Genomic DNA, 24,476 nt, shown 5'->3' with positions numbered 1-24,476 from the left:
GGAGCAGCTTTCCAGAATGAGTGGAATCTGTCCAGGACTCAGCCTGGGTTCCCGGGTCTCTTGAGAGAGACTTTTGCCCACAAGCATGTTGGCAATATTTCAACACAGATAATGTCTCCTCTTTCCAGTCTGTGTCCTAGGGGCTGGGTTGCAACAGAGTGGAGGCATTTCCTGTGTTTTCCTCATTTGAACAGTCGCTAATTATTGAGGACTATGACAACAACCCTTGGCAATCAAGTTTATATTAAGTACATTTACTGGAAATGTTTATACGTTTGTTTTGGATAGACTAGATTGTCAGCTCACTAGGGGAATGGGATTGCATCAGAATGTGAGCTTGTTAAGAGAATGAGGAATGGGGCAAAGGGCTAGATCGGGGCAGGCAGCTCGTTAGGGGAGTGGTCATAGTAAGGACATGTCTAGGGCCTCAGTTTCTGGAGTCATATTATAATGTTAGCATCTCAGTTTTTTTTCCTTTTTAAATTATGTTTCTATCCCTCAATGTTGAAGACATGATTAAGCATAGAGGATGGAGCAGTGTCTGCCTGAGTCTTCAGACAGCACGACACAGTCACTCCGAAAGGTGTGTACTGGCTGGGTCATAGAGGAGTGGTGGTGGGGCCTCCAGCAGAAAGCTTTTGTATGAATGGCCCTTGGCACTACTACTGCAAGCAGGACAGGGCCATGGTGTGGGAGCAGGGGCAGACAAGTCTCCTTATGTGAGGAGTGCTTTGTGCCCCAGATTGCCTTAATCTGGTGCTACTGGGGAGCAATTGCTGGAGAGCACTTAGGAATAGTTAAGAGTGAGCATCCAGCTGTGGTACAGGATGAGGATATGGCAGGCAACTTAGATTGTGCACCTGCAAAATTGTTTAGGAGTATTCTTTAGCGTGGAGTGGTGTTATATGAGCACCTGAAAAGTTCTTTAGGGTGAGGTCCAGGAAAATGGTTTGTGTTGAGCACCTGGGGATAAGTTTACTATGACTCTCAGGGAGAACTTTTGCATGAGCACTCCAGGAGGAGCACTTCGTGTTGTCCCCAGAGCGTTCAGACAGGAGCTGTTTTGGGTAAGCACCTGGGGAATGGTGTGAGATGAGCACTGAGAGGATTTTTTTTTTTAGGGTGAGTACCCGGGGAACAATTTGGAGTGAACACTGAGGGGATTGTTTAGGATCTGCACTTGAGGAGCTCTTCAGAGTGAATAACTGTTAAGCAAGGTCATGTTAGGGCATAGTCACAATGGGCATGTGCATAGGAGACCCTGGCTCCTTGAATCACATGATGGTGACACGATCTAAGCATTCCTTTCAAAAAATCTGTTTCTAGCCTTAATGGTTGGGAGGGTAACCTTGCAAATGTGACTTGAGTGTAACTGATGCAGTAACAGCTCCTTGAGTCTGCAGAGAGCCTGAGACAATAGTTCAGACCCTCTGCTTTGCGGCACCCCTGTTGACACCATCCCAGCAAAGGCTTTGGGGAGGGAGGGCACCTCACTGCCATGGGACACTGGTGGGAGGGATCACCCCACCCCACACAGAGTGTTCTGCTAGGATGCGGGTGGTGGTCTGAGACCTCCCTCTTCTGTGACCGATTCCAGCCCACATAAAGGTGGGGAGTGGTGTTCTGGGGGGAGGCCTTAGCCTGCCCACAGAGGAATTGTGCTGGGCCCCGGAAGTAGGGTGACCAGATGTCCCGATTTTATAGGGACAGTCCCGATTTTTGGGTCTTTTTCTTATATAGGCTCCTATTACCCCCCACCCTCATCCTGATTTTTCACACTTGCTGTCTGGGCACCCTACCCGGAAGACACCTCATGTATATGGAGTCTTGTCTCAGGGTAGCTGGTCCCTATGGATAGACTAGGCCCAGCTCCCCTGGAGCAGAGCATGTGAATCCAATGCAGCCAATTCAAGAGGGCCCAGGCTACACCCAGGGCGGGTGCAAGGATGTTTCGTGCCCTAGGCGAAACTTCCACCTTGCGCATTTCCCCCCCCCCCCCCCCCCCCCCCCCCCCCCCCCCCCCCCCCCCCCCCCCCCCCCCGCCCCGCCGCCCCCCCCCCCCCCCCCCCCCCGCCCCCCCCCCCCCCCCGCGGCAACTCCCCCCGGCCCAGGGAGCCGTGCGGCAGCTCCCCGCCCCAGCTCACCTCTGCTCCACCTTCTCCCCAAGCATGCTATCGCCGCTCCACTTCTCCCGCCTCCCAGGCTTGTGGCGCCAATCAGCTGTTTGGCGCCGCAAGCCTGGGAGGGAGAAAAGCAGAACTGGGCGGCGTGCTCAGGGGAGGAGGCGGAGCAGAGGTGAGCTGGGGCGAGGAGCGGTTCCCCTGTGTGCCGCCCTCCCCCCACTTGCTGCAGGCGGCCCTCCACGCACCCCCCTGCCCCAGCTCCCTCCCCCTAGATGCTGATGATGACCGGGGCGGCCGAAGATCCGGTCGCCGCCAAAGGACCCGAAATACCGCCCCCCAAATGCTAGTGCCCTAGGCGACCGCCTAGGTCGCCTAATGGGTTGCACCAGCCCTGGCTACACCTCTGCTAGGGAGCGCAGGAAGAGGAGAAATTGTTTGGGACAGGCTGTGCCTGTGCTGGAAAGGCTTCAGCATAGTGGAGCTAATGTCTGTGGTGAGTCCCCTGAGGCAAGGGAGAGAGACAGCTCTGAGGTTGCTGTCCCAGAGAGGGGGCAGAGCTGGTCAGAACTAGGAAGCTGCCAGAGGCTCTTAACAGGGATGGAACTGAAACTTGAAAGTAAGGACTGAGTTAAAGGGCTGGTTTTCTGTTTATTCACTGGCTTCTATTGAGGGAGAAATCTCCTTGAAAGAGCCTGGATGTGGCAGTGTCTATTTTGGAGTAAGGGAGAAGCCCTGCCTGGTGACAGGCCTCTACCACGCCCATCAAAGGCAGAGTAGGGCCAGAGCTCAGAGGTGAAGTCATGTGGGTCCCCACTCGGGCCCTGAATTGCCTAAATGGCCAGAGAGGCGAGTGGGGAATGGAACCAAGGGCCAGAGCCAGGGGAGTTGTCTCAATCTGCCCTACTATTGGATGAAGGCATTTGAACCATATGCCCATGGAAGTCTCGCTCATTACCTCACACATTTTTAGCCAGAAACCTTCACCCTTGCCTCAGTACACCCCTTCCCATCCGCTCACAGGCGCGCACACACACTTCCTAGGAACAGTGCTAAGAGCCCTAATCACCGTTTGGCACATTAACACCTTTTCTTGATTACTCTTTTCCTGTTAATTGGATCCGTTCTGCATGCCTGCGAGCCTGAAGAGAATTCTGGTCGGTTCCATTCTATGTAGGTTTCCTATACTGTGCTCATCACCGTAGTATCTGATGCCTTCCAGTAGTGCATTAAGCTGTCACGTGTAGTTTGTTCTCTCATCCTCTTCTCAGAGGAAGAAGCATTAGCAGTGGAGTGTCTTGTTTTGGCAGTGTATGGCTTTCTTTAAAAATATAAATACACCTGTTGCTATGTGTTTGTATTAGAGAAGGCCGGGTCAAAGAAATGTGCCTTGCACTTGGAGCGGAAGGTGGTGAGGTTTGGGATGGTTCGTAGTTCTTGGGGGAGTTCATCCCATAGTCTTGGACCACCCCCGGAGAGGGTTCTGTCTCCTGCACAGACAAGCTTTATTCTTATTAATGAGAGCCCTGTTAAACCAAAGGAGTGTAGTTGTTGATCCCAGTCTTCATCCTAGAGCTTTAGATGATCTTTTAGCTATCTTGGGCCCAGGCCATGAAGCACTTTAAAGACCAGGTCTGATATCTTAAGGCAGCAGAGCAGGGGGAAGGTGGAGGCCCAATTAGAGCTGCTTCCCTCTGCTGGGAGTGGCAGAGTAAGGCCTAGACTTCTCCATACCTTTCTCTGCTGTTCTCCTCAGGGATTGCATTCTCCTCAGAAGGGGGATGCCCTTCTGGAAGGATACCCCCCAGCCCCTGAGCAAGGGTATGAATTCCCCAGATAGAGAGAGCTCCTTGCAGCTCCACTTCCCTGGGGCAGCTGCTCTCCTTCCCTTTAGGGAAAAGCCACAATTGTCATCCTCCCTATGTAGGGAAAGGTAACTTTGAGGGGCAATGCGAAGCCATCCCATGTCACTAAGGTCCCACTTATTGTGTGTGTGTGTGTGAGGTCTGTAGGATAGTCAGAGGCTGGTCAGGCTGATGGAAGGACCCATGGCTACCAAATACTCCCAAAGTTTAGCAGTCATTGTGGCCCCTGGAGGTTCATGGCAGCAGTGGGGAGAGCACGTGGGTCCTCCTGCTCCAAAACCAGAGGCACTGACCAATTGATGTGAAGAAGACTCTCTGTTAGCTGCTAATGTAGGGCCTATGCCATACAGATGAGCAGTTCAGAATCCACCCAAAAGAGGGAAAGGGCACATAGGCATTGCACACACACTCAGATATCTGAAACAATACATGCCTAAGTTGTTCAGCTTCTGTTCCTTACAACCGTTGGTGAATTTATTGTCAGTAAAAATACAGCAGAGAATGACTTGTTTGTAAAAATAAATGACAGTAAAACCAGCAGGAGAGTAGAGGAGAAAAACAATTATCCTAATGGTGCGTTCTCCTCTGAATTTTCATCAGAAAACTTAATATAGAGACCGCTATCAACATGTAACTGTCATCTCTCCTGCATAGGTAATGTGCTCCATGTGCAAAATGGAGCAGGGGAAGGTAACGGCATGGATGGTGCCATCTGTAAATAGTTACACTACCTTCCACCAGAAACATAAAAGAATGGTTTGAAAACTGCTTTGAAACCTTAAATGTCCAGATTATGGGCTAAATCTTCAGCTAGTGTAAATCAGTGTAGCCCCCTTGACCTCAATGGACCAGTACTGATTTACACCAGCCAAGGATCTGGCCCAGAAGAATATGATTTTTTTTGAAAGCTTGTGACTTTTGCACTGATGAAAGGTTCCTGATTTACAGCCCTGGAGACTGAATCTTCTGTGGACACTGCAGCTGCCTGGGCATTGCCAGAGCAAGCTTTCCCTGCCAATGTGCCCCAGGGATTAGACAAAGAGGTCACCTCTGAGTATCAGGGGAGATCCGTCTCTAAGGCCCATTTAGCCCCTGGTATCTCCACTGAAGCTGCAACCCAGGATGCTAGTTAGTGCCCCTTTGTGTTGAGTACTGGACAAACACAACACACTGTGGTCCCTGCCCTGAAGAACTTACAGTCTAAGAAGACAGGAGGGATGTGAAGGGTAGGGAGGAGGGAGACAGTTGCAATATTGGTACATCTCAGCCATACCCAGTTGCCTCTCAGCCCATCAGCTACTAGCTGGTGAGTTCTGTATTGGCATCATGGAAGATGATGGTCTCGAGGGGTGGTTTGAAGGAGGATGGAGAGCACTGCTCCTATAACTCAGCTCAGCAAGGCGTTTCATGGGTGTCGGGGCAGGGGGGTTAACATGGGAAAGGGTTCAGTAAGAGACAGTGGTAGATGGGGGAAGGAGGGGCAGGCACCACTAGGTAGGGCCCTGAGGGTGTGGAGAGAAGCTTGAGCCTGATGTTGTGACAAAGGGGAGGGAGGGGAATGACGTGATCAAAGCAAGGGCAAGAAAAGGTTCTCAGTAGCTGAATTTTGAATGGACATTGTGGATGTGTGGAGGCTGGAGAGCAGGATATTATAGTTACTAATTTGGGAGAGAGATGAGCACCAGGCTGAGAAATTTAGCCAAAAGGTTTCGGGGGACTTGGCTTAAAGAAACTTGAGAGGGAGAAGGAGCAGAATTGGTATCTGGCCTGGATGAAATGGTAGGCTTGCATGCATCCTGCTGTTTATCACACATGCGAACAGGGTCTGTTAGAACATGCCCTGGTTTGTAGCTCTTTTCACTGGCCCCACTGATTTCAGCAAAGAACAGGCTGAGATTCATACAACGAAAGCTTTAATGCTTCTGCATCCCCAAATAGAGTTGTCTGCATTTTTTTTCTTGTCTTAATGAATAAACAGTTTCCAATTTAGAAAGTACGTTCAAGGGGTTAGTGCAGGGATTGGGAAGCAGGACCCCTACCGTCTGACCTTTGGAGTAAATCACATAACATCACTGTGTGCTGGTTTGCAAAATGAGATGATGCTTCCCTAACTTGTGAAACCCATCAAGGGCCGTGAGATTCTTGGTTGGAAGATGCAAGACATGTGTGAAGTTGTATTGTAAATATAAGCTTTTCAGCAATAAACTCCCCAACACACCTGGAGCTGAGAGCCTTGCTCCTCAACTGAATCCCCAGAAAAACCCTGAGCAATGGCCTTGCAGAGTGCCTTGATGTTCAGCAAACTCAGACTTTGTCAGACCATGAGGGAGAAGCAAATTTCCAGAGTTGAGGAACCTGCCCCCCAATGAACAAAGCTAATGCCTGTCAGCTTCTGTCCCGGCTGCTCCCATGTGCTGGATCAGAATGCAAGGAGAGAGAAGGGGTCTGATTCCCCAGTGTACACCAGTTAAGCTCCATTGAAGACAAGCAAATTGTTCCTGGTTTTCAGAGATGTGAAAGGAAAATCAGACCCTTTGGCCCAAAAATATCCAGTGCCCAAACTGCAAATGGCTTAATAAATCAGAACCTAGAGTTGCACCCGAATAGAACTGCAAGCACAATTGTGATATACACCACCTGAGAACCAGATGCACCCTGTACCACCTGAAGTTTCTGAGTGATGTTCACCAGCAGCCCTATGTGGCAAGTGTACTGTGGTGATCCAGCCTGGAGGTTGCAAAGGCCAAGGCCATGATAGGGAAGTCCACATCTGAGAGAAGGTTGGGATTCCCTTGCTCATGTACACATACTTGCATGAGCTTTCATCAAGCTAGCACAAGTATAAACAATGTAGCTGTTGTAGCACAGGTAATAGGAGTGGAGGTAAGGGTTAGTTGTGCCAAGTACAAACCCGCCTGAAACTGGTGGGTACATGCTTGGCATGACTAAGTCATGCCTCCGCTGCCACTACTTGTGATATTGCAGCTACACTGCTACTTATGCTTGCACTAGCTCAGGGGTTCTCAAACTGGGGGTTGGGACCCCTCGGGGCTCATGAGGTTATTACATGGGGGGTTGCGAGCTGTCAGCCTCCACCCCAAACCCCGCTTTGCCTCCAGCATTTATAATGGGGTTAAATATATAAAAAAGTGGTTTTAATTTATAAGGGGGGTCGGACACAGAGCTTGCTGTGTGAAAGGGGTCACCAGTACAAAAGTTTGAGAACCACTGGACTAGCTCAATGAGAGCTTGCACGAGTATGTGTACACAAGCAAAGAAATCACACCCATAACTCAATGTAGATGTAACCAGTATTGACAGATAGTATTGAGAGTGGGTGTGTACGTACATACCTCTGCCCTCTACTGGCTGGAATCAGAACTGCTCAACAGTGTTTCATAGCCCTGTATGGCTAGCAGCTAATGGAGATTCTCCTTTGGCTTAAGTGGTAGGGGTCTGTGCTTTTGGAGGAGGAGGGTCTGAATTCTATCCCTGCAGACACTATGAAGTTCTGACAAGCCACAGGGAGTAGCATAATGACAGACAACTGCGCTGGTTTCAGGTTTGTTATGCTATTTTCTCCATATGTAGCACCTTCTGTCCAAGGTCCTCAGTGTGCTTTCCAAGCATTAATGAATTTAACCTCTTTGCACTTCCCTGAGAAACAGAGCATCCCCACTGTACTGACTGGCAAGCTGAGGCACACAGACGGAGTGACTTGCTCAAGGGTGTGGCAGAGCTGAGAGTAGAGCTGTGGAGGCCTGACTCCCACTCTGGAACGTAGCCAGAAGATGAGCCCCCCATGAATAATGGTGTTGGGGCCTTATGCGCTCACTTATCCCCATCATTCTGTGATGTTGCATTGACAATGTAATGCCCTGAAATAAATCCCAGATTTCTGAATGGACTTAATCAATGTGGACAGATGTGTGAAAATCAGGACTGTCCCACTATAGGCGGTGCTCCTGTGAATGTAGCACTTCCCTTCACATTTGGGCTCATATGGACATTCGGGGTACCACTCCTGCACACCCTCTTCAGTGGGGTGTCTACAGATGGCCTTTGTCCTATCCTCTGCCTACAAGAATCCATCACTGGGGGGTTAATCCACTTTCATTCCTGTTAGTGTGCAGCAGTCTGTTGCTCAATCCCCTTTCTGTGGCTGACATTCCAGGGAAATAGCCCAAGTACCTTGTCTCCACATCAGTCAGTTACAGTTGTGCAATGGCCTTACAAAGCCACAGCTCCTGGGATGAGACAGTAGATGGGATGGAGCAACAGCTAACTTGGCCTCAGAGTCCTCTTGTGCTGCCAGATCACTAAAGGAGCTGGACTCTGACCCTTTGGGACCCAAGGAAGAGGACAGATGCCATTGATGCTAAGCTTTTAAAGTTCCAGGGTGAAGACTGCAAAACACTGCATGTGCAGCTTTTCACCTGCATGTTCAGGGTTTTAACAACTTTGGTGTCTGTATGTTGGAAGCCTCCATCGTTTCTTAGGGAGGGAGACTTATGCACTGGGAATGAAAAATGGGAACTTTATGGGGCAGATTTTCACAACTACAAGTGTAAATGTGTGTGTGCCATTGTGTGCTTAACTTGTGTGCCACTACATGTACAAATCAGGGATTAGCACATGCAAATTCCTGAGTGCATACACTATCATGGTATCTGGGTTTGCAAATTGTGCGCACAGTTTCATGTATACTTTTGCATATGCAATTACATGCACATGTGAACCCATGATCACACACATTTATCTCGCGTGTTACACAGGCGGCTATGAAAACAATGTCCATAACGTTGGTGGTGTGGTTGTCTCCTTCTGTTTCTTCCTGCCTCCTTTCCTGTGTTGACTCTCCACCTCTGATCAAATGTTGCCATTAAACCAATCACTGCTTCTTGTTGGTTCTCTTTGAAGGATGTGGGAATTGAGATCAGCGCTAGAACTGGGAAAGCCCTGTTAAGCCCTCTTTCCCATTCATTACCCCCTTGCATCTGACTGTTCCCTATTCGTGTCATCCTGTTATGACCGCCCTGATTCTGAGAAGGAGTGGGAGAGAGAGAACCAGCTGGAGTTAATCCAAGGTTCACAGGGTGAAAAGGAATCAGCTCCTCTGCCATGCTGGACTCATTACTACCTGCTAGCCAATGACCCTTCAACCAGGCAGGCCCATCTGTCCAAGATTCAGGGTGAATCTTCTTTAGGAAACGGTGTTCTCTGACCTCACAGTAGCGAACATGTAGTAACTAACATGGGGTAAACTCCTCATGAAGACAAGGTCATTTGTGATTTTCAGGTTGAGGTAAAGACTATGGGGGAACCTAGCATTTACCGTGACCTACTAACAGGCGTTAAAACTACAAGTGCCTTGTCTGCATTCGGATTTTAGCACGTTAGGTAACATGGTTAAAAATACACCTTTTTTTCCTGGTATGGATATGCCTCAAAAGAGCATCCTTAGAAAGGACAAAGATCAAGTCTCTCTGAGAGAGAGAGAGCACAGTGTGTGTGTGTCTTCTCAGTAACAGTCTGAGAACAGTATTTGTTTGGAGAACAAAATATCTTTTGAGCTCTGTGCAAGAAGAGAGAACTTAAAAATCTGAAGGTGCAGTGGATGGAAAGCAAAAGGCATCACAATTTCATGGTTATGTACATGGAGATGTTGAGCTGTGAGAACCCCAAACACTTTCATCAGTACAAACAGAACCCAGGAATCATGGGCCACCAGTCCCCTCCTCTACCTCCACTCTGCCTTCCTTGCAGAATTCCACTTGGCTGCTCATCTGGGGAAAAGTCTAATGTGTTATTTTTTTATGATCAAGTAAAGCTGTCTTTGGGGTTTTATTTCTCTGTTGTCATCCTCATGGTCAGGGCAGATGAGCAGGTTTTTGAGCTGTGGAGGGAATTTTCGTGACTATTTTGCAAGGCTCTGCAAACTATAGAAAAATGGGGCCGGGCCGGAGGGCGGGGAAGAAGAGGAATTGCTTGAGTGGGAAATGATTGAACTTGCAGAGCTAGGAAAAAAGAGTGTTTGAGACTCCATGCCCTTTTCCTTGTAAAGCTGTAAGTGCAATGTGTATATTTATTCTGATTTGGTAGTGTTTTACACCCACTTTGCACTGGAGTAAATGATGACACAAAGTGCAGGGGATAGAGAATCAGGCCCAGAGAGTTTCAGAGGATAGAAATAAATCACTGAGATTCACCATTGTCCTGCCAGCCTTGGGGAGAGAGAGGGACTTAGACAAGTGGCTATTCAGCTCCTCCTTATTCTAGCCTCACTGATCCATCACAAAGACTGAACAGAGGCAAAAGCATAGAGACTGCTCTGGTCGCAGCAATGCTGCTGTTACAGACCAGGCTCTGCCACTGAGTTTGGGATGAATTGGTAGCATTGTGATTGAGAATCCTAGGAGGGACGGTATGGCAAAGACCTATTAGATCAGCGGATTCATGCCTCAGCCAATGCAGGATTGTTCCCTGACCAGGACATGGTGTGTTTGTGGCAGGCAGTGGCATCAGCCGAGAGAGGAGCGGAGCATTGATTAAGAGAGCAAGGGGGGATGGGAGAGTGTCTTACACACACATTATCCACATGCACACAGCATCAGCATCAACAGCTTCTGCCAGCCAGTACAGCACAGCCAGACTGCAATCACTGCCTCCGTACCTCCAGAGCTGCTCTCCTCCTCCTCTCCCCTGGTCTGTCTTTCTCTCCCTCGCTCACTCTCACTGAGCTCCCCATCAGCCCCTGCAGGACCCGTCCGCTCGCCATTTGGGCCCCACCAGCACGGAGACAATGAATTCATGCGGATTATGCATCTGAAGGAATAACAAGCTTCTGAATAGCCACAAGGGGAGGTATCCATGTGTTTGGCAGGGATACAGACGCCTGCTCGCTTGCTCGCTCTCTTTCTCAATCGCTCTTCTCTCCCTTCAGCTGCCTCCTTTCCAGCTATGATCTTCTTTGATTTCCCTGAGCAGCTGCAGTGAACAGGCTCCTTGGTGCAGCCCAGATCCCACAGGATCGCACCTTCCCTCCTAAGATACTTGAGGGATTAGGATTATTTTTATTTCTCTCCCTCTTTTTCCGGTTTTCCTCCACCTGCCAGTCTCTGTGACTCTCACATCCTTCCGTGCATGCGTCTCCCTCGCTCCCTTCTTCTCATCCAGACGGCGAGAGGTGGAGGGAGGTCCACCCTAGTGCAAGGACCTGTCTTCTTTGCTGCTGGGACCAGCCCTACAGGAGCAGTGTGGACCCAGCCCTGGACGCTGACCCTGCCTTCAGGTTTGGATTCTTGTTTCTTTGGTCTGTTTCTTGACATGCTAGTGCTGTGTGTGTGATGGGGGGGAGGTGGAGGAAAGGGGGAGGATCTGATAAGCCGGTGAAGGAGTTGTTTGGGGGAGAATGGTAACTAGGTTTGGTGTATGGACATCACAGTGACAGAGACAGGGTGGGAGGGATGTAGAAATACAAGGGACTGTGTTCAAAAACCCAGTGCCTGGGATGGAATCCCTCAGAGGCAGCTGGGAGCATCCTCCCAGGATTCCCGTCATTCGCTCCATTTCCTGGGATGTTGAGTCCACTGGGAATGCACCTTTCATTACTGCCTCTCCCGCTATGGCATCTTTGCTGTCCCTGTTGAGGTCCTTAGCCTGGGAGGAGCAGCAGCATCCAGGCTGGCCTGTCCATGTGTCCGTGCTGGGAGTAATGGGCTTCTCTGTTCTTCATAGAGTGGCCCGCTCTGTATCTCAGCCCTGACTATGATGGACCTGAAAGTGGACGAGGAGGAGGTGGAGAATGGCCATCCAGTCAGTATCCAGGCCTTTGCCAGTAGCTCCACTCTGCATGGCCTGTCCCACATCATCTCCTATGAGAGGTTCTCCTTCAAGCGCATCCTCTGGACTCTCTGCTTCCTGGGCTCTGTGGCCCTGTTGGCCTATGTCTGCACGGAGAGGATCCAATACTACTTCCTCTACCCTCATGTCACCAAGCTGGATGAAGTGGCCACAACCAGGTTGACCTTCCCTGCTGTCACTTTCTGCAACCTCAATGAATTCCGCTTCAGCCGTGTAACAAAGAATGACCTGTACCATGCTGGGGAGCTCCTCGCTCTGCTCAATAACAGGTGGGTCCAGGGAAGCCAAGCCCTGAGGGTGCTGCATGAGCTCAGCACTGCTGATCTAGATGGGACAGTACAGCACCATGCATCTGAATGTGCTGACATTTATGTGCACACAACCAACAGGGCACTGTGTGCACATCTGCACCTAGGTGTTCGACAGACACGATACTCTGGCACTAGAGATACATCCGTGCACCTGCATAAGCTACACATGGCTCCATGCACCATGTGGACCTACACACACTACATGTGCACTTCCCTGTATACATTCCTGGAGATATGATGCACCAATATTCAGGCCTAATTTAAATATTCAGGCCTAATTTAGTCCCATACTCTGCATCTAAAGCAGTTCCCTCTGCAATGCATACCTGTCTGCTCCTGAATGCCCAAGATAACATTCATACCCTGATCACATTCATGCCCACCCCACCACTGGCACTTGGGAAAAATTGCACTTTCCAATGGGAAAAAAGAACTGCCACTTGTGTGAGTGGCTGGGGAGGGGACGTGGTGGCACACCAACGTGGGCAGCCTCAGCAGCCCTGTGCTATGACTGCTATAATAAGGACTTTTGTGTGTATGCAGGTGAAAGATGAGATGATGGGTGAGTACAGCCCTGGCACGGATGGGCACAACCCCAATGAAGTCAACAGCCACAGCTGAATTTGGCCTGGGGTCCTCCTGGCATCTGCCAACAAAGGAAAAGACTGAGAGCAGGGGCCCAAAGTGATCCCGTTAACACACTGCTCCTCAGGATGAGGCTCAGATGCTAGTGCTACCCTGGGTGCTTGGCTGGTAGACTTGGTGGGTATGTTAGGGGAGGGTGTGGCATGGATTGCTTTCCTGCACCCCATGCCCCACATGGATGGTTGGTTGCAGGAAAGCAAAACAGCCCTGCACATATTGGCGAGTCTCTTTGTCCACAGGATGAGTGGCACATGCAGGCAGATCCAAGGTACCACAAGGAGATGGCAGGACAGATGGCAATAGTGTTTTTATCTATACTTTAGGGAGATGTAAACTCCCTTGGCCAGCTGGGGATGGGACAGTGAGGAAGTGCCCATGATATAATGCCCGGATGCCCACACTGTGTAGGAAAGGACTCCCATAGATGCTTCTGCCAAACATTAGTATGGGACCCAAGGGCTCTTATGCACTTTCCCCATATTAGCATTCAGTCCATGTGCCACTGGATTTTCCCCATGTTGGTACAGAGCCCATGGGTCACTATCAATTCTTCCCATTAAGCATTTGCTTTCCACTTCCAGGCTTGTCAGTGTTATCCAGCATCTGTGCTGTGTTGGTGGCAGCTCCCTGCCCAGTCCCCAGCCTTTGTCAGTGACAATTCTTGGCCATTCTAAACTGGCAGCAGCTCCTGCTCTTTGAATGAGCTGGCTGCTGTTGTAACTGCTCTCTGTAATATGCCTGAGAGCATGAAAACTAATGATCCCTGTGCACGTCACTGCAGAATGTGACAGCCACTGGTGTGTGTGTGTGCACATGCGTGCAGCATTGCCTTCTGTTGGATAGAATCAGAACTGCTCAGCTGTGTGTCCTAGGCCCTGTACTGCTAAGAGCTGATATCATGGGCCTTCGCTTTTGGAGTAATACCCTGGCTGTTGCTGTGAAGATCCTTGTGGCCACTGTGTGCAGCATAGGCACAAACATGAAACCCTAAGAGCTTGTCTACACAGTGTGACAAAGTGCTCTACAGGGGTGTGATTTGTAGAGCACTCCAATGTGTTGTGCTCCAACTGCTCTGTGTAGACCCTGCTGGCACACTCTAAAAGTTTCATGTTAGTGTGCCAGCAGGATCTACATGGGGCAGTTGGAGTGCAACATGTTAGAGCTCTCTCCAAACAATACCTCTGTAGAGCACTTTGCTGCACTGTGTAGACAAGCCCAAAGTGGCTGCAGATTTGATCCGATCTGTTGTGTGAATCCTCAGTCAGTGTTCAAGTAGGTCCTAGTACATGCAAATAAATGCCCCATCCTTAGGGCCGGCTCCAGCTTTTTTGCCGCCCCAAGCGGCGAAGCGGAAAAAAAAAAAAGATAAAGCTGACCGGTGGCACTTCGGTGGCAGCTCAGTCGTGCCACTCCATTCGGCAGTGGTCCTTCGCTCCCTCTCTTCCTCTTCGGCGGCACTTCGGCGGCAGCTCAAAGAGGAAGAGAGGGACTGAGGGATCCGCCGCCGAATTGCCGCCGAAGACCCGGACGTGCCGCCCCTTTCCATTGGCTGCCCCAAGCGCCTGCTTCCTTCGCCTGTGCCTGGAGCCGGCCCTGCCCATCCTGCTCCCACTAAAGTCAACAGGGAAACTCACACCGATATAAAAATGGGAGCAGGATCTGGACCCAAGGCAACAGAGGAAAGACATTTTCATCTACTGAATAAAAGAAAGGCCGTGCGATTAGGATGAGTAAGTGAATGAGTTATAAGAGGGGAAGGAAGGGGGCATGGAGACACACACAGGCTGCACCTTAAAGTAGGTTGGCAAAACCTGTTTTGCCTGCAGCTGTATCAGCACCTCCTGCCAGCCTGTCAGATCACACAAGCTAAGCCAGGTTGGACTGACTCACTCCAGAGCTGCAGGGAGAGGTGCTGGTGATTCAGTAGAGGGCAGCCTTCCCTCTGCGTTAGTATTGAGCCGGTGCCCCAGTATAGTCTTAGAAGGATGCTGTGCTGTTTTGCTCAGATTAAATGAAAAGATCCCATGCTGGTGGTTGTAAGAGCTGTGGTAAAACTTGTGCCCTGGCCATTTACGTTTCTGATAGTTACTTTCAGCATCCCTAACTCTTTCTCCACAACCCCCCCTTCTCAGTCAGATGTAGTTTTCTTCCTCATTTCCTGTCCTAGCCTTTTATTTAGCAAGGCTGTTGTTAGGCAGCTGTCATGCTGCCCCAGAGGTGCAACATGAGAACATAAGAATGGCCATGCTGGGTCAGACCAGTGGTCCATCGAGCCCAGTGTCATGGCTTCCTATGATGAAATGCAGATTGGCTGCATATCAGTGGTGAATGATTGACCCCTGCTTATCCTTCATCATCATCATCATCATCATCATCGTGTTTCTATTCCACCTCTGGCGTTTAGGGCAGTGACGAAGCTCCTCCACTCCTGTCTATTTCTGGCAAGTCTTTCAGTGGTTCCCCAGCTATGCCCCAGGTTTTTCAGCTCAGCTTCCACAGCTCTTTGCCATGTTGTTTTCCGGTGGCCTTGTTTTCGCTTGTCTTCAGGTGTCCGTCTTATTGCTACTCTGGTGATGGAATCAGTTGCCATCTGAAGCACATGACCAATCCGTGTCCAGTGCCTCTTGGCAATGATGGTGCTCAGATCCTCTTGGCTGCACCGTGTCAATAGATCTTGGTTTGAGATTGTTCTGGGCCAACAGATACGGAGGATTTTTTATTTTTTATCCTTGTTAGTTTCTGCTATACATCACTTTGAGATGCTTAGTGGAAAAGTGCTGTGGGTGGGCAAGTGCACTAGACTCCACCTCCAGCTACCCCAGCATGGCCAGGCCTCCTACTCCAGCACCCATGCTGCCAGTGCCCCCAGCACCTTCAGCTATCACCAGCACCCACCATCCCCTCCTCACAGGCACCCACCACAGCTGGCACATGTCGTGCAGCTCCATGGCATGCCAAAAGGGACCACTGTGATCATCTGGTCTCACCTCGCCTCTTTTAGAAAACATCCAGACTTGATTTAAACGCTGCCAGTGATGGACAATCCACTATGACCCTTGGTAAGCCCTTCCCATGGCTGATCACCCTACTTGGGGCAAGGTGCATTGTCATATGCTGAAATTTATGGTTCTATGGAAATTATTTGCAAATATGCAATTCGTGTGATTAAAAAATGTTCTTAAAATGTCACGCATGGAGCAGCACAAAACTTGGCATTTGGGCCTAGGCCCTGTGCTATATTGTAGCACAAGGGACACAGGCATATCTCAGTGCTGAAGGGTGCTGTGTTATTCTACAGCAGAGGAGACACAGTCTTGTGTCAGTACTGGAGGTGCCTGGATGCTGGGCATTGGTGCTGTACTACAAGGTTACATTCTGTCCTTCAATTATAGACATCCCACTTAAGTTAGTGGGCCAGCTCTGCTATCAGTGATGACATTGGTGTCAATGTGGAAATAACTCCTTTGAAGTAATCGGTGACATTAAGAGCAGAGATTAGCTTGGTGGGAGTTGCACCTGTATATGCGAGGACAGGACTCGCTCCAGCAAGGATTAAGAAGTCTCTGTGCCCTGTTTTCCCAGGTATGAGATCCCAGACACCCAGATGGCCGATGAGAAGCAGCTGGAGATCCTACACGATAAGGCCAACTTCCGAAACTTCAAGCCAAAGCCCTTCAACATGCTGGAGTTTTATGATCGGGCTGGCCATGATATCCGGGAGATGCTGCTGTCCTGCTTCTTCCGTGGAATGGAATGCAACCCAGAGGACTTCAAAGTGGTAAGTGCTGTGGGCTTCCTCTACTCCTGATCCTTTGTAATAATGCTGTGCCTAGAGCAATCTGGATAATGCCACTGCTTTTCTGATCTAGATTTGTATCCTGAGACGAGGGTGTCTTGTGAATTTACACTGTGTGTAGGATCTGTGGCTGGCATTGCTGTGAGCACAACAGGAATTGATGTGGGACATTATGGGGGTGGCCTATGGTGGGTGCTGCTTGTGAGCACCCTCTGCAAACATTACGTCGACTCTCTGTGGTGAATGTTTCTGTGGCCACCTTCTAGGAGGGAATTACTGTGGATATGGTATAGTCTTGTGTCCAGGGTGGATATGTCTGTGATGGTGACATGCTGGAGGGAGGACTTGAAAAAGAGACCGAGAGAATTTTTCTGTCAGTGGCTATGCAAACTCTCTTATGTGTCTGACTAGCACATCCTTTGCCTTTGACAAGAACTGGCTTGCACCAAATAGCAGGTATTACAAAAGGAGGGGGAACTTTTCAAGAGAGGATACACTTGGATCTGCATCCATCCATGCTCTTTGTGGACATTATGTAGCCTTTGGCAGGTATTTCTGTGACTCTTGTGTAGATATTTCTGTAGTTGAACATGGTATGTGATTCAGAGAGGTTGAGGTTGGCACACCATAATCATGTACATACATATCATGGCAAATTTTCCAGCCCTTAGTGGGCAGGTCCTGGGGGTGTGCAAATCCTGGTGGTAACTGATGGCTCAAGTGATACTGAGCAAAGTGGGTATGCTGTGCTGCAGGAGCCAGAGTGGTTGGTACAGAGACTGCAATGATTCTGGAGTGGTGAGGTGTGCATGTGGTGGGGGGCTCTCGCTCAGCAGAATGATATGTCAAAGAATCATAGAAATGTAGGGTTGGAAGGGACCACAAGAGGTCATCTGGTTCATCCCTCTGCACTGAGACCGGACCAAGCCATACCTAGACCATCCCTGTCAAGTGTTTGTCTAACCTGTCTTTAAAACCTCCAATGATGGGGATCATGTCAACTACAGATGTGGCAGGAACCATTGGTAGTATGAGGAGGGAAATTATGTGATGCCAACTTGGATCTCCCAGGTTTCTGTGTGTTTGAATTGACATGCCCAAGAAAGGAGGGAGCTGCCAGCTATACATATGATATTTGCCTGCCTGTAGCCACCTCCCTCTCTTTCTACCACTCCATCTTCTAAAATGTGCAGCAGTGAAATAGTTAATACTGACATTATTAAAGACCCATCATTAGGGTTTAGAACTAACAACTCAGTGAAATTAATGGGGGACCAGCGCACTGTTTCAGGCTCTGTGCAGACCTCAGTTAGACTTGGGTCACATTTGGGATATTTTCTATGCAATATAAGGGTTTTAATTTATTTTTGTTTTTTTAAGACTAAAGCTGGGATTCTTCAGAAGCTGACTGTTGTGTAGGCCACATGAAGCACCAACCAAGCCAGTGGGGCATGAGGGGCCCAGGGCTTGACACCCCTTAGAGTCAACAGGCAGCAGAATTTAAAGGCCTCTGTCTCAGAAGTCAAGTGCTTGGGGCTAGTGCCAGCTCTATGGGACCTGATGGTGCTCCTTGCTCTGAGTAACAAATTTCAGATCATGTCTGGTTCTCTGTACTCTTTATATTTAATCTCTCTCTCAATCTGTGTGTGTCTCTCCTGCTCTATCTTTTTTATCTCTCTCCTTTCTCTCTCTCTCTCCATTTATCAGTTTTTCTTTAGTCTAGATTCTTTCTCTCTAGCACTACATTTTAGAATTCTAATTGCCAGTACATCCATGGCAAGTGAACTATCCAGTGTGTCCTCTGCGCCATTTCCCCTTTGCAAGAGCAGCCCTCGGGGCAGTCTCAGAAAGTGTCTGCCCGAGGAGTGCGGACTCTCATGGAGTAAGAGGAAATCCCTCTCCCCAGATCTCAGCCCCCTGCCCTCTATTTTGGAGCCTCTTTTCCATTGAGCGGCACTGTAATGAGATGTCACCAGCAGAAAATCTGGGGAGAGTGAGCGAGACAAATGACAAGACTGAGAAACATAAATAGACACACAGACGCTCCATGTATCAGTGGAATATAATTTTCAGTCACTCACTCGAGCTTTGTCATCTCCCTCTGTACTGTGCAGTGTTTGTTTCATGCTGACACATAGATCCGATACACAATAGAGCCTCTATGATAGGTGTCTCTCCCTCTCTCTTAGGTGCATCTGTAAATTATACAATACTAGAACTTTGAAAGTTGGCTAATAAGTTCAGTGGAGAGAGCTGGCACTTTTTGTTTGAGAACAGGCTCAATTGTGGTGCGGCTAATAGAACATGGTCCTACTTCTCTGGCTTTATGGTTCTTGGAAGAAACACAAATCCAGTCTAGGTTCCCCCACCCGCCTCCAAAGACGTCAGCCATCCCTCATGCTAGGATTCTCCACAAGCTGAGCAGGGTTGGGCCTGGGTTGGTATTTGGTTGGTAAACCTCTGATGTTGCAGAAGGTGCTGTTTGTGACATTATAGGTGGCACTCTTGCTTCTTGAGTCTGTATCAAGTGGGGAGAGGGAATCTTTGGGAGGACTACATCGAGAGTAATGAGATGAGCTGCTGCTGTCTCCGAAAGCTGAGGTACTGATGGTTATCGTCATTAGAGGTCCCATGACACTTTGCTCAAGTGCTGGTGTCCAGGTCACATTCCAGCCCAAGTTATTCCATTGTGCCTCATTAAATTCCCTCTAGAGTTTCAGTTGGATACAAGATTCCTCTTCATTAACTGCCATTAACTTCATTAACTGCCATGTTGTTTAGTTTGTTAAACAGTCGCTATGTTCCACCCCAGAGATGGCTGCATTTCAGTGGGGGGTGAAACCATCTCTATATTCCCCTTTCCTTCCTTGTGGGGATATTGTGAGAATTAATTCATGTTTATAAAGAGCCTCACATTCTCAGATGACAGGAACAACAGAAGTGGAAAGTGGTGGTTGCTGCAGCATCAATCTTGCACTGTTGGGTCCTCAAACACAGGCCATGGGTTGCAGTCTGTACAGTGTGACCTGAGCAGTACTTACACCAGTGAGCAGCTCAGACATTCACTCAGCTGAGTGTTGTTCTTCACGTGTTTTTGGTACACCCACGGTAGTGTCATCTGTAGGTGGAGCAGAGAACTCCAGGCTTTATTTTGACACTGGGCAACTTTCTTCCCTTGCCTGTGCCTCAGTTTCTCCATCTATGAAATGGGGATAATTCACATTTACCCACATCATATGAGGAGGATGGTTATGAAACATAATGCATTCAAGTGTGTTGTTAATAATACCTAACTCTAATATGTATGTTAAGGGTTTTGAGACCCTCAACGAAAGGTGCTTACTTAAGTACAAACTATTCTATTTTTGCAGTTGATGACAGCAATAAGTACTCCAGGCTGAGCATTTCCAAATAACTTGAGGAACCTCAGCTCCACCTCTCCATCAGTTTGGGCTTACTGATTGGATTTCCCAGAAGTAGGCAGTACAAGCTGCCTCTGACTGACAGTTTCTCAGCAGGATGAATTGGACTGATGGTAGCATTGAGGTGCTGGCCTTTGAGTCATCCTGCACATTTGTTTTTAGCTGACAGTGGATTTGCAAATATGCAAGGAGGTTTTTGTATCCAATGCTAAGTCAATGGTCCCTGTCATGGAGGTTGCAGCAGGTGATGATAAACCACGATGGGAGTTGTGTGTTCAGGCCTGCATGCAACGGTATCTCAATGTCAGTGCTTGCAGATGGGACAGTGTATATCAAGAGAGAGGGTAACTGCAGCTATTTTTTTTAATCAGTAATTTTGAGCAGTGTGATGAATTAGCTAGTTTGCATGGGCAGCACTGCCCTCCTGTGGATGGAATCAGAGTTGCTGCACTGTGTGTCCTAGGCCCTGTATTGCTAATAGCTAATGGAGAGTCCCTGTTAGCTTATACATCAGGGGCTGGTACCTTTGGAACAGGGGGATCTGAGTCTACCTGTGAAAGGTCTAGGCTGCTCAATGTGACACTGGATTAGTCCGTTCTCTTTATGAGGGTTCTGCTCTAGAATATAGTCTGTTTTGCATCTCACACTTGGGACGAAGAACAACCAAACTATATTAGTGGCTGTTTCATTATTACCTCATGGATTATTTCTTGTGAGCAGGTTGATATGATTTAATGGATTTGATTATAAAAAGCTGGCTCCGTGCTATATTTATGCTGCTCTTTGCATTCCCCTTGCAGCCTTGAACATGCAGGTTTTGTGCATAATATGTTAGAAGAAGCCTTTGCTCTGTCACTGCCTTTGCATCACTAGAGTTCCTGCAGCCCCTCTCGCTGAAATAGTTATGAAATATTTGGCCATGTTTCCCTGCACATGGGCTCCAGGGGCTTTGTCAGGGGTGTTTGTGTTAATGCAGAATATCATTTCACTTGAGGAAAATGATATAGCAATCCATTTCTCCCTTCTCATGTCTGTTCCGTGCTCTCTCTCTCTCCCCATCCAGTCAGCCCCCTTTCACTCACTCAGTCTTTTCCACTCTCTCTTCCCTTCTTTCTCAGCCTCTCATGCATCAACTTGTTCCTACCTCTTCTTTTTCTCCCCCACCATCTTTCCCCCCATTTTTCATCTACTTCCTCCTCTCACTGTCTTTTTCTCTCCACTCGGCCCCCCAAGCTGATTCTCCAGGGAGTTTGCTCAAGTAATGGTAGAGCTGTGCTGGGAAATACCCATCTGCACAGAAGGGAAAAAACCCTTAAAGGCAGCCGTAGATCACTGGAGGCACTTTGAGGGGATTGTGGTGTCACTTAGTGCTGTTTATCCAGTTTGTAATTCATATCCTATTATCTTGGAATGAGCCCTGGGGCAGGCTTTTCCCAGAGCATCACATCAGGATCTGGCTTTGTATTAAGCCTTAAAAAGCTGTAATCCAAGAAAGGAGTGAGATTTTTTTTCGAGACAATGTGAGAAGCAGGAACATTCAGAGGGTTTTGTTTTTTAATATGAAAGATGGAAAAACCTGCCAGAGGCTTTTAAAGAGGTTTTCTTAAAGGTTAATTTCTGCTGCCTCTGCCTCCCTCCTCCCAGCTTGGATCACTTCCACCAGCGCTGTACTGAACTGGGTTTGGTGCCACAGGCTTCTTTCTGCATGGGCAGTTGCAGCCTCAACTGCATTAAAAGAACTGGTTAGTTTGTGCTGGGGCCTGGGGCCATCTGAAGGAGCCTTTCCTGTGAGATCTAACACTGCGGCGTACCATGGCCACAAACACGCTGCAGATTCTGGGGATTCCCTCTCATTCGCACCATGGTCTGCACCCCCCTCCCCCCAAGTCTCTGGGAGCTGAGCGGCAGCCTTCTTCCCTTGCCTGCAGCAATGAGGGGAGCAGGACCATTCGCAGCCCTGGGCCCAGGCCCACATCCAGACCTCTGATCTGTTACTGTCAGCATCTCTCAGGCACTCAGCAACTTGCAGATTCAAGCCTGATGTATGGTGCTCTTATAGTAGCCTCAGTGTCAAGTGTGCATTGTGCTTTGGTTGAAACAGTTCTGTCTGCTTTGATATTGGGGGTCCTGCCTCTTTAAGAGGAATGGGAGGATAGGCCTGGTTGGAAGAGGAGAGAAAGGAAAGAGAGACGATGCTGGTAGCAGAGAACCAAGGATCTGGTTCTGAGTGTTCTGCAGAGATGATGTGGGAATGGGGTTGAGTTATTTATTGCCATGGCTGAGCAGTTTGGCGATGTAACACTGTGCTTGCTAAGATCTGGATATGAATAATTAATTAATTAGAGCCAGTCACCTGTGGCAAACAACCCCCCTCTCCCATCCCATGTACAGCCCTGTACAGTTTTCTTATCATGGGTTGCATGTTAGCACCTTCCTCTTGTAAGCAGAGTCAGGATGAGCTCTACCCTGACATCTGGTGGTGAATTATGTCGAGTGTGGAAAAGAACTCCAGGGGCTGATCTTGTTTGCATAGGCACACCCACTCGCCTGGCATGAAACACAGCAACTGAAAGTGGTTACTTTGGCTGGTGTGGGATCCTCAGTTTCTCTATTATTGGGGCAGGAAGAATAAAGTTTTGTTACCCTGATTCTGTGAATCAAGGCCAGTGGAACTGTTGTATGACAGAAGGACTGAGTGAGTCCTTCACCATTACCTAAGTAGCACTTGCTTGACAAGGGGCATGGGTTACAGAACCCAGTGAATTGAGAGAGGATGGGGGTAGGTATTTGTACCTGATGGTATGGGCCCCCTCTGAGGGTTTCAAACACCGATTGCACCGCCTCCTCTCTCCACTGTTGAATGTCAGAGCTAACTTTGATTCCCTTAGGAGTCTAGTTACAGGCTGCTGAGCTGAATTCACTTTGGGCCAATGGTGCACCAGCACTGGGGCTCCCCTACTATACTATGAGCTGAAATCGCTAAGAGCTGAAATCACAAAAGAGCTGATGTTATTAAGAGCTGAGATCACTGAGTGCTGTGTTAACTAGTGGGGGAGCCTGAAGCTATATTGCTCAGCAGCTGGCGGAGCAATTTGTGGGGACGACTGGAGGAGCAGCGAGCAGTGCGGAGCCTTGCAGGGCCGGTTGGAGCGGCCCAAGGAATGGCGAGCAGAGCTGTTTGCGGGGACGGCTGGAACGGCTCACAGGTCGGTGAGCGGAGCGAAGTGGAGCGGAGCAGCTTGTAGAGCGGAGCAGTTCGTGGGATGGCAGGAAAGTGGACTGGCTCGTGGTAAAGGCTGCGGCGGAACCCCCCACGGAGAAACAGACGGCTGGCCAGCCTCGGATCACGTAAGGTGCCCCTTAACACCCTGCGTGCTCCCCCTTTTACTCTGGGGCTGCACTGACCAGGGACAGAGACTTTGGGGGTTGTTGGACTTTTGGGACTTTGGGTGGTTGCTGGACCCAAGAGACTTTGGGGGTGTTGGATTTTGGGAACTCTGGGTGATTTTTGGGTTGCTGGATTCAAGAACCAAAGAGAAAGGACACAGCCCAATTTGCTGGGGTGGGTTTTGCTCATGGTTTGTGTTATGAATCCTGTTTGTGGTGTTTTTCCAATTTTATGCTGATGTTGTTTACCTCATTTTATTTAACGTTTTCTGCTACACTCAGACTCCGTGCTTGCGAGAGGGGAAGTATTGCCTCTTAGAGGTACCCAGGGGGGTGGTATGTAATTGTCCCAGGTCACTGGGTGGGGGCTCGAGCCGGTTTTGCATTGTGTTATTGAAACGGAACCCCTAGATACAGAACTCGGCCCTTGTTGCTGCCAACTAGATGGGCAGAAGGGTTACACTCTTATGCCAGAGACAGCACTCTGGACCCTTCACCACTGCTCCTCCTGCTTGTCATGGTCCTGCATAACCCCTCCCCTTCCTGATCCTTTTTCTTCCTCCTCTCTTGTGTGCTTGGCTCTCTTCTTTCCACCCTTCAGACAGACAGCCTGGAGACAGGCTCCTCCTGCAGAGCTCTGCTTCCCCTCACCTTCGGACTTCGCATGCCTGAGCTGGGGCAGAGGCCGTACCTCCCTGGCTCCGCTTGCTCAGAGCTTCTCTGTCACACCCAGAGTTTGGAGAATCATCTAGAACTCCTTTCACAGATGCATTTTGCCTCTTCCTGTAGATGAATTTGTCTCAATTTTCTGGTATTTATTTTCTCATTCCAAATTGTTTGCCATAGAATTCTTTACTAGTAACGCCTTGGTTACAAGCATTTGATATACAAGCTATTGTTGATTGGCCGCACAGATCACATGGTATTGTATGGGGCGGGTGGGTGTGACTCCTACAGTCAGGCTCCCCATCTCAATGTCTGAGATTCAAGATTCCCTTTCTGAGAATATTGGCCCAGCATTCCTTTAAAACTAGCTGTGGCTGAGATTGTTCATGGAGGTCTTCCTG

At 49.0% G+C, this 24,476-nt stretch overlaps 1 protein-coding gene across 3 annotated transcripts in view; it reads left to right on the top strand.

Moving 5' to 3' along the window:
• Positions 1–24,476, top strand: part of ASIC1 (acid sensing ion channel subunit 1) — a 147,010-nt gene that overhangs the window by 40,298 nt on the left and 82,236 nt on the right. For 2 of the 3 annotated variants that reach the window (XM_024214736.3, XM_024214738.3), the window contains 3 exons: positions 11,101–11,276; positions 11,723–12,117; positions 16,387–16,582. In XM_024214736.3, the coding sequence (XP_024070504.2) occupies positions 11,753–12,117; positions 16,387–16,582 (561 nt within the window). In that variant the 5' untranslated portion in view covers positions 11,101–11,276; positions 11,723–11,752. The remainder of the gene's footprint in view (positions 1–11,100; positions 11,277–11,722; positions 12,118–16,386; positions 16,583–24,476) is intronic. The other variant, XM_024214737.3, reaches the window with a different exon arrangement.

Source organism: Terrapene carolina, unplaced genomic scaffold (genome assembly GCF_002925995.2).
Source record: "Terrapene carolina triunguis isolate 2854851 unplaced genomic scaffold, T_m_triunguis-2.0 Scaffold641, whole genome shotgun sequence".
NCBI lineage: Eukaryota > Metazoa > Chordata > Testudines > Emydidae > Terrapene > Terrapene triunguis.
Note: the sequence above shows the minus strand (reverse complement) of the source record. Positions and strands in the feature narration are given on the sequence as shown.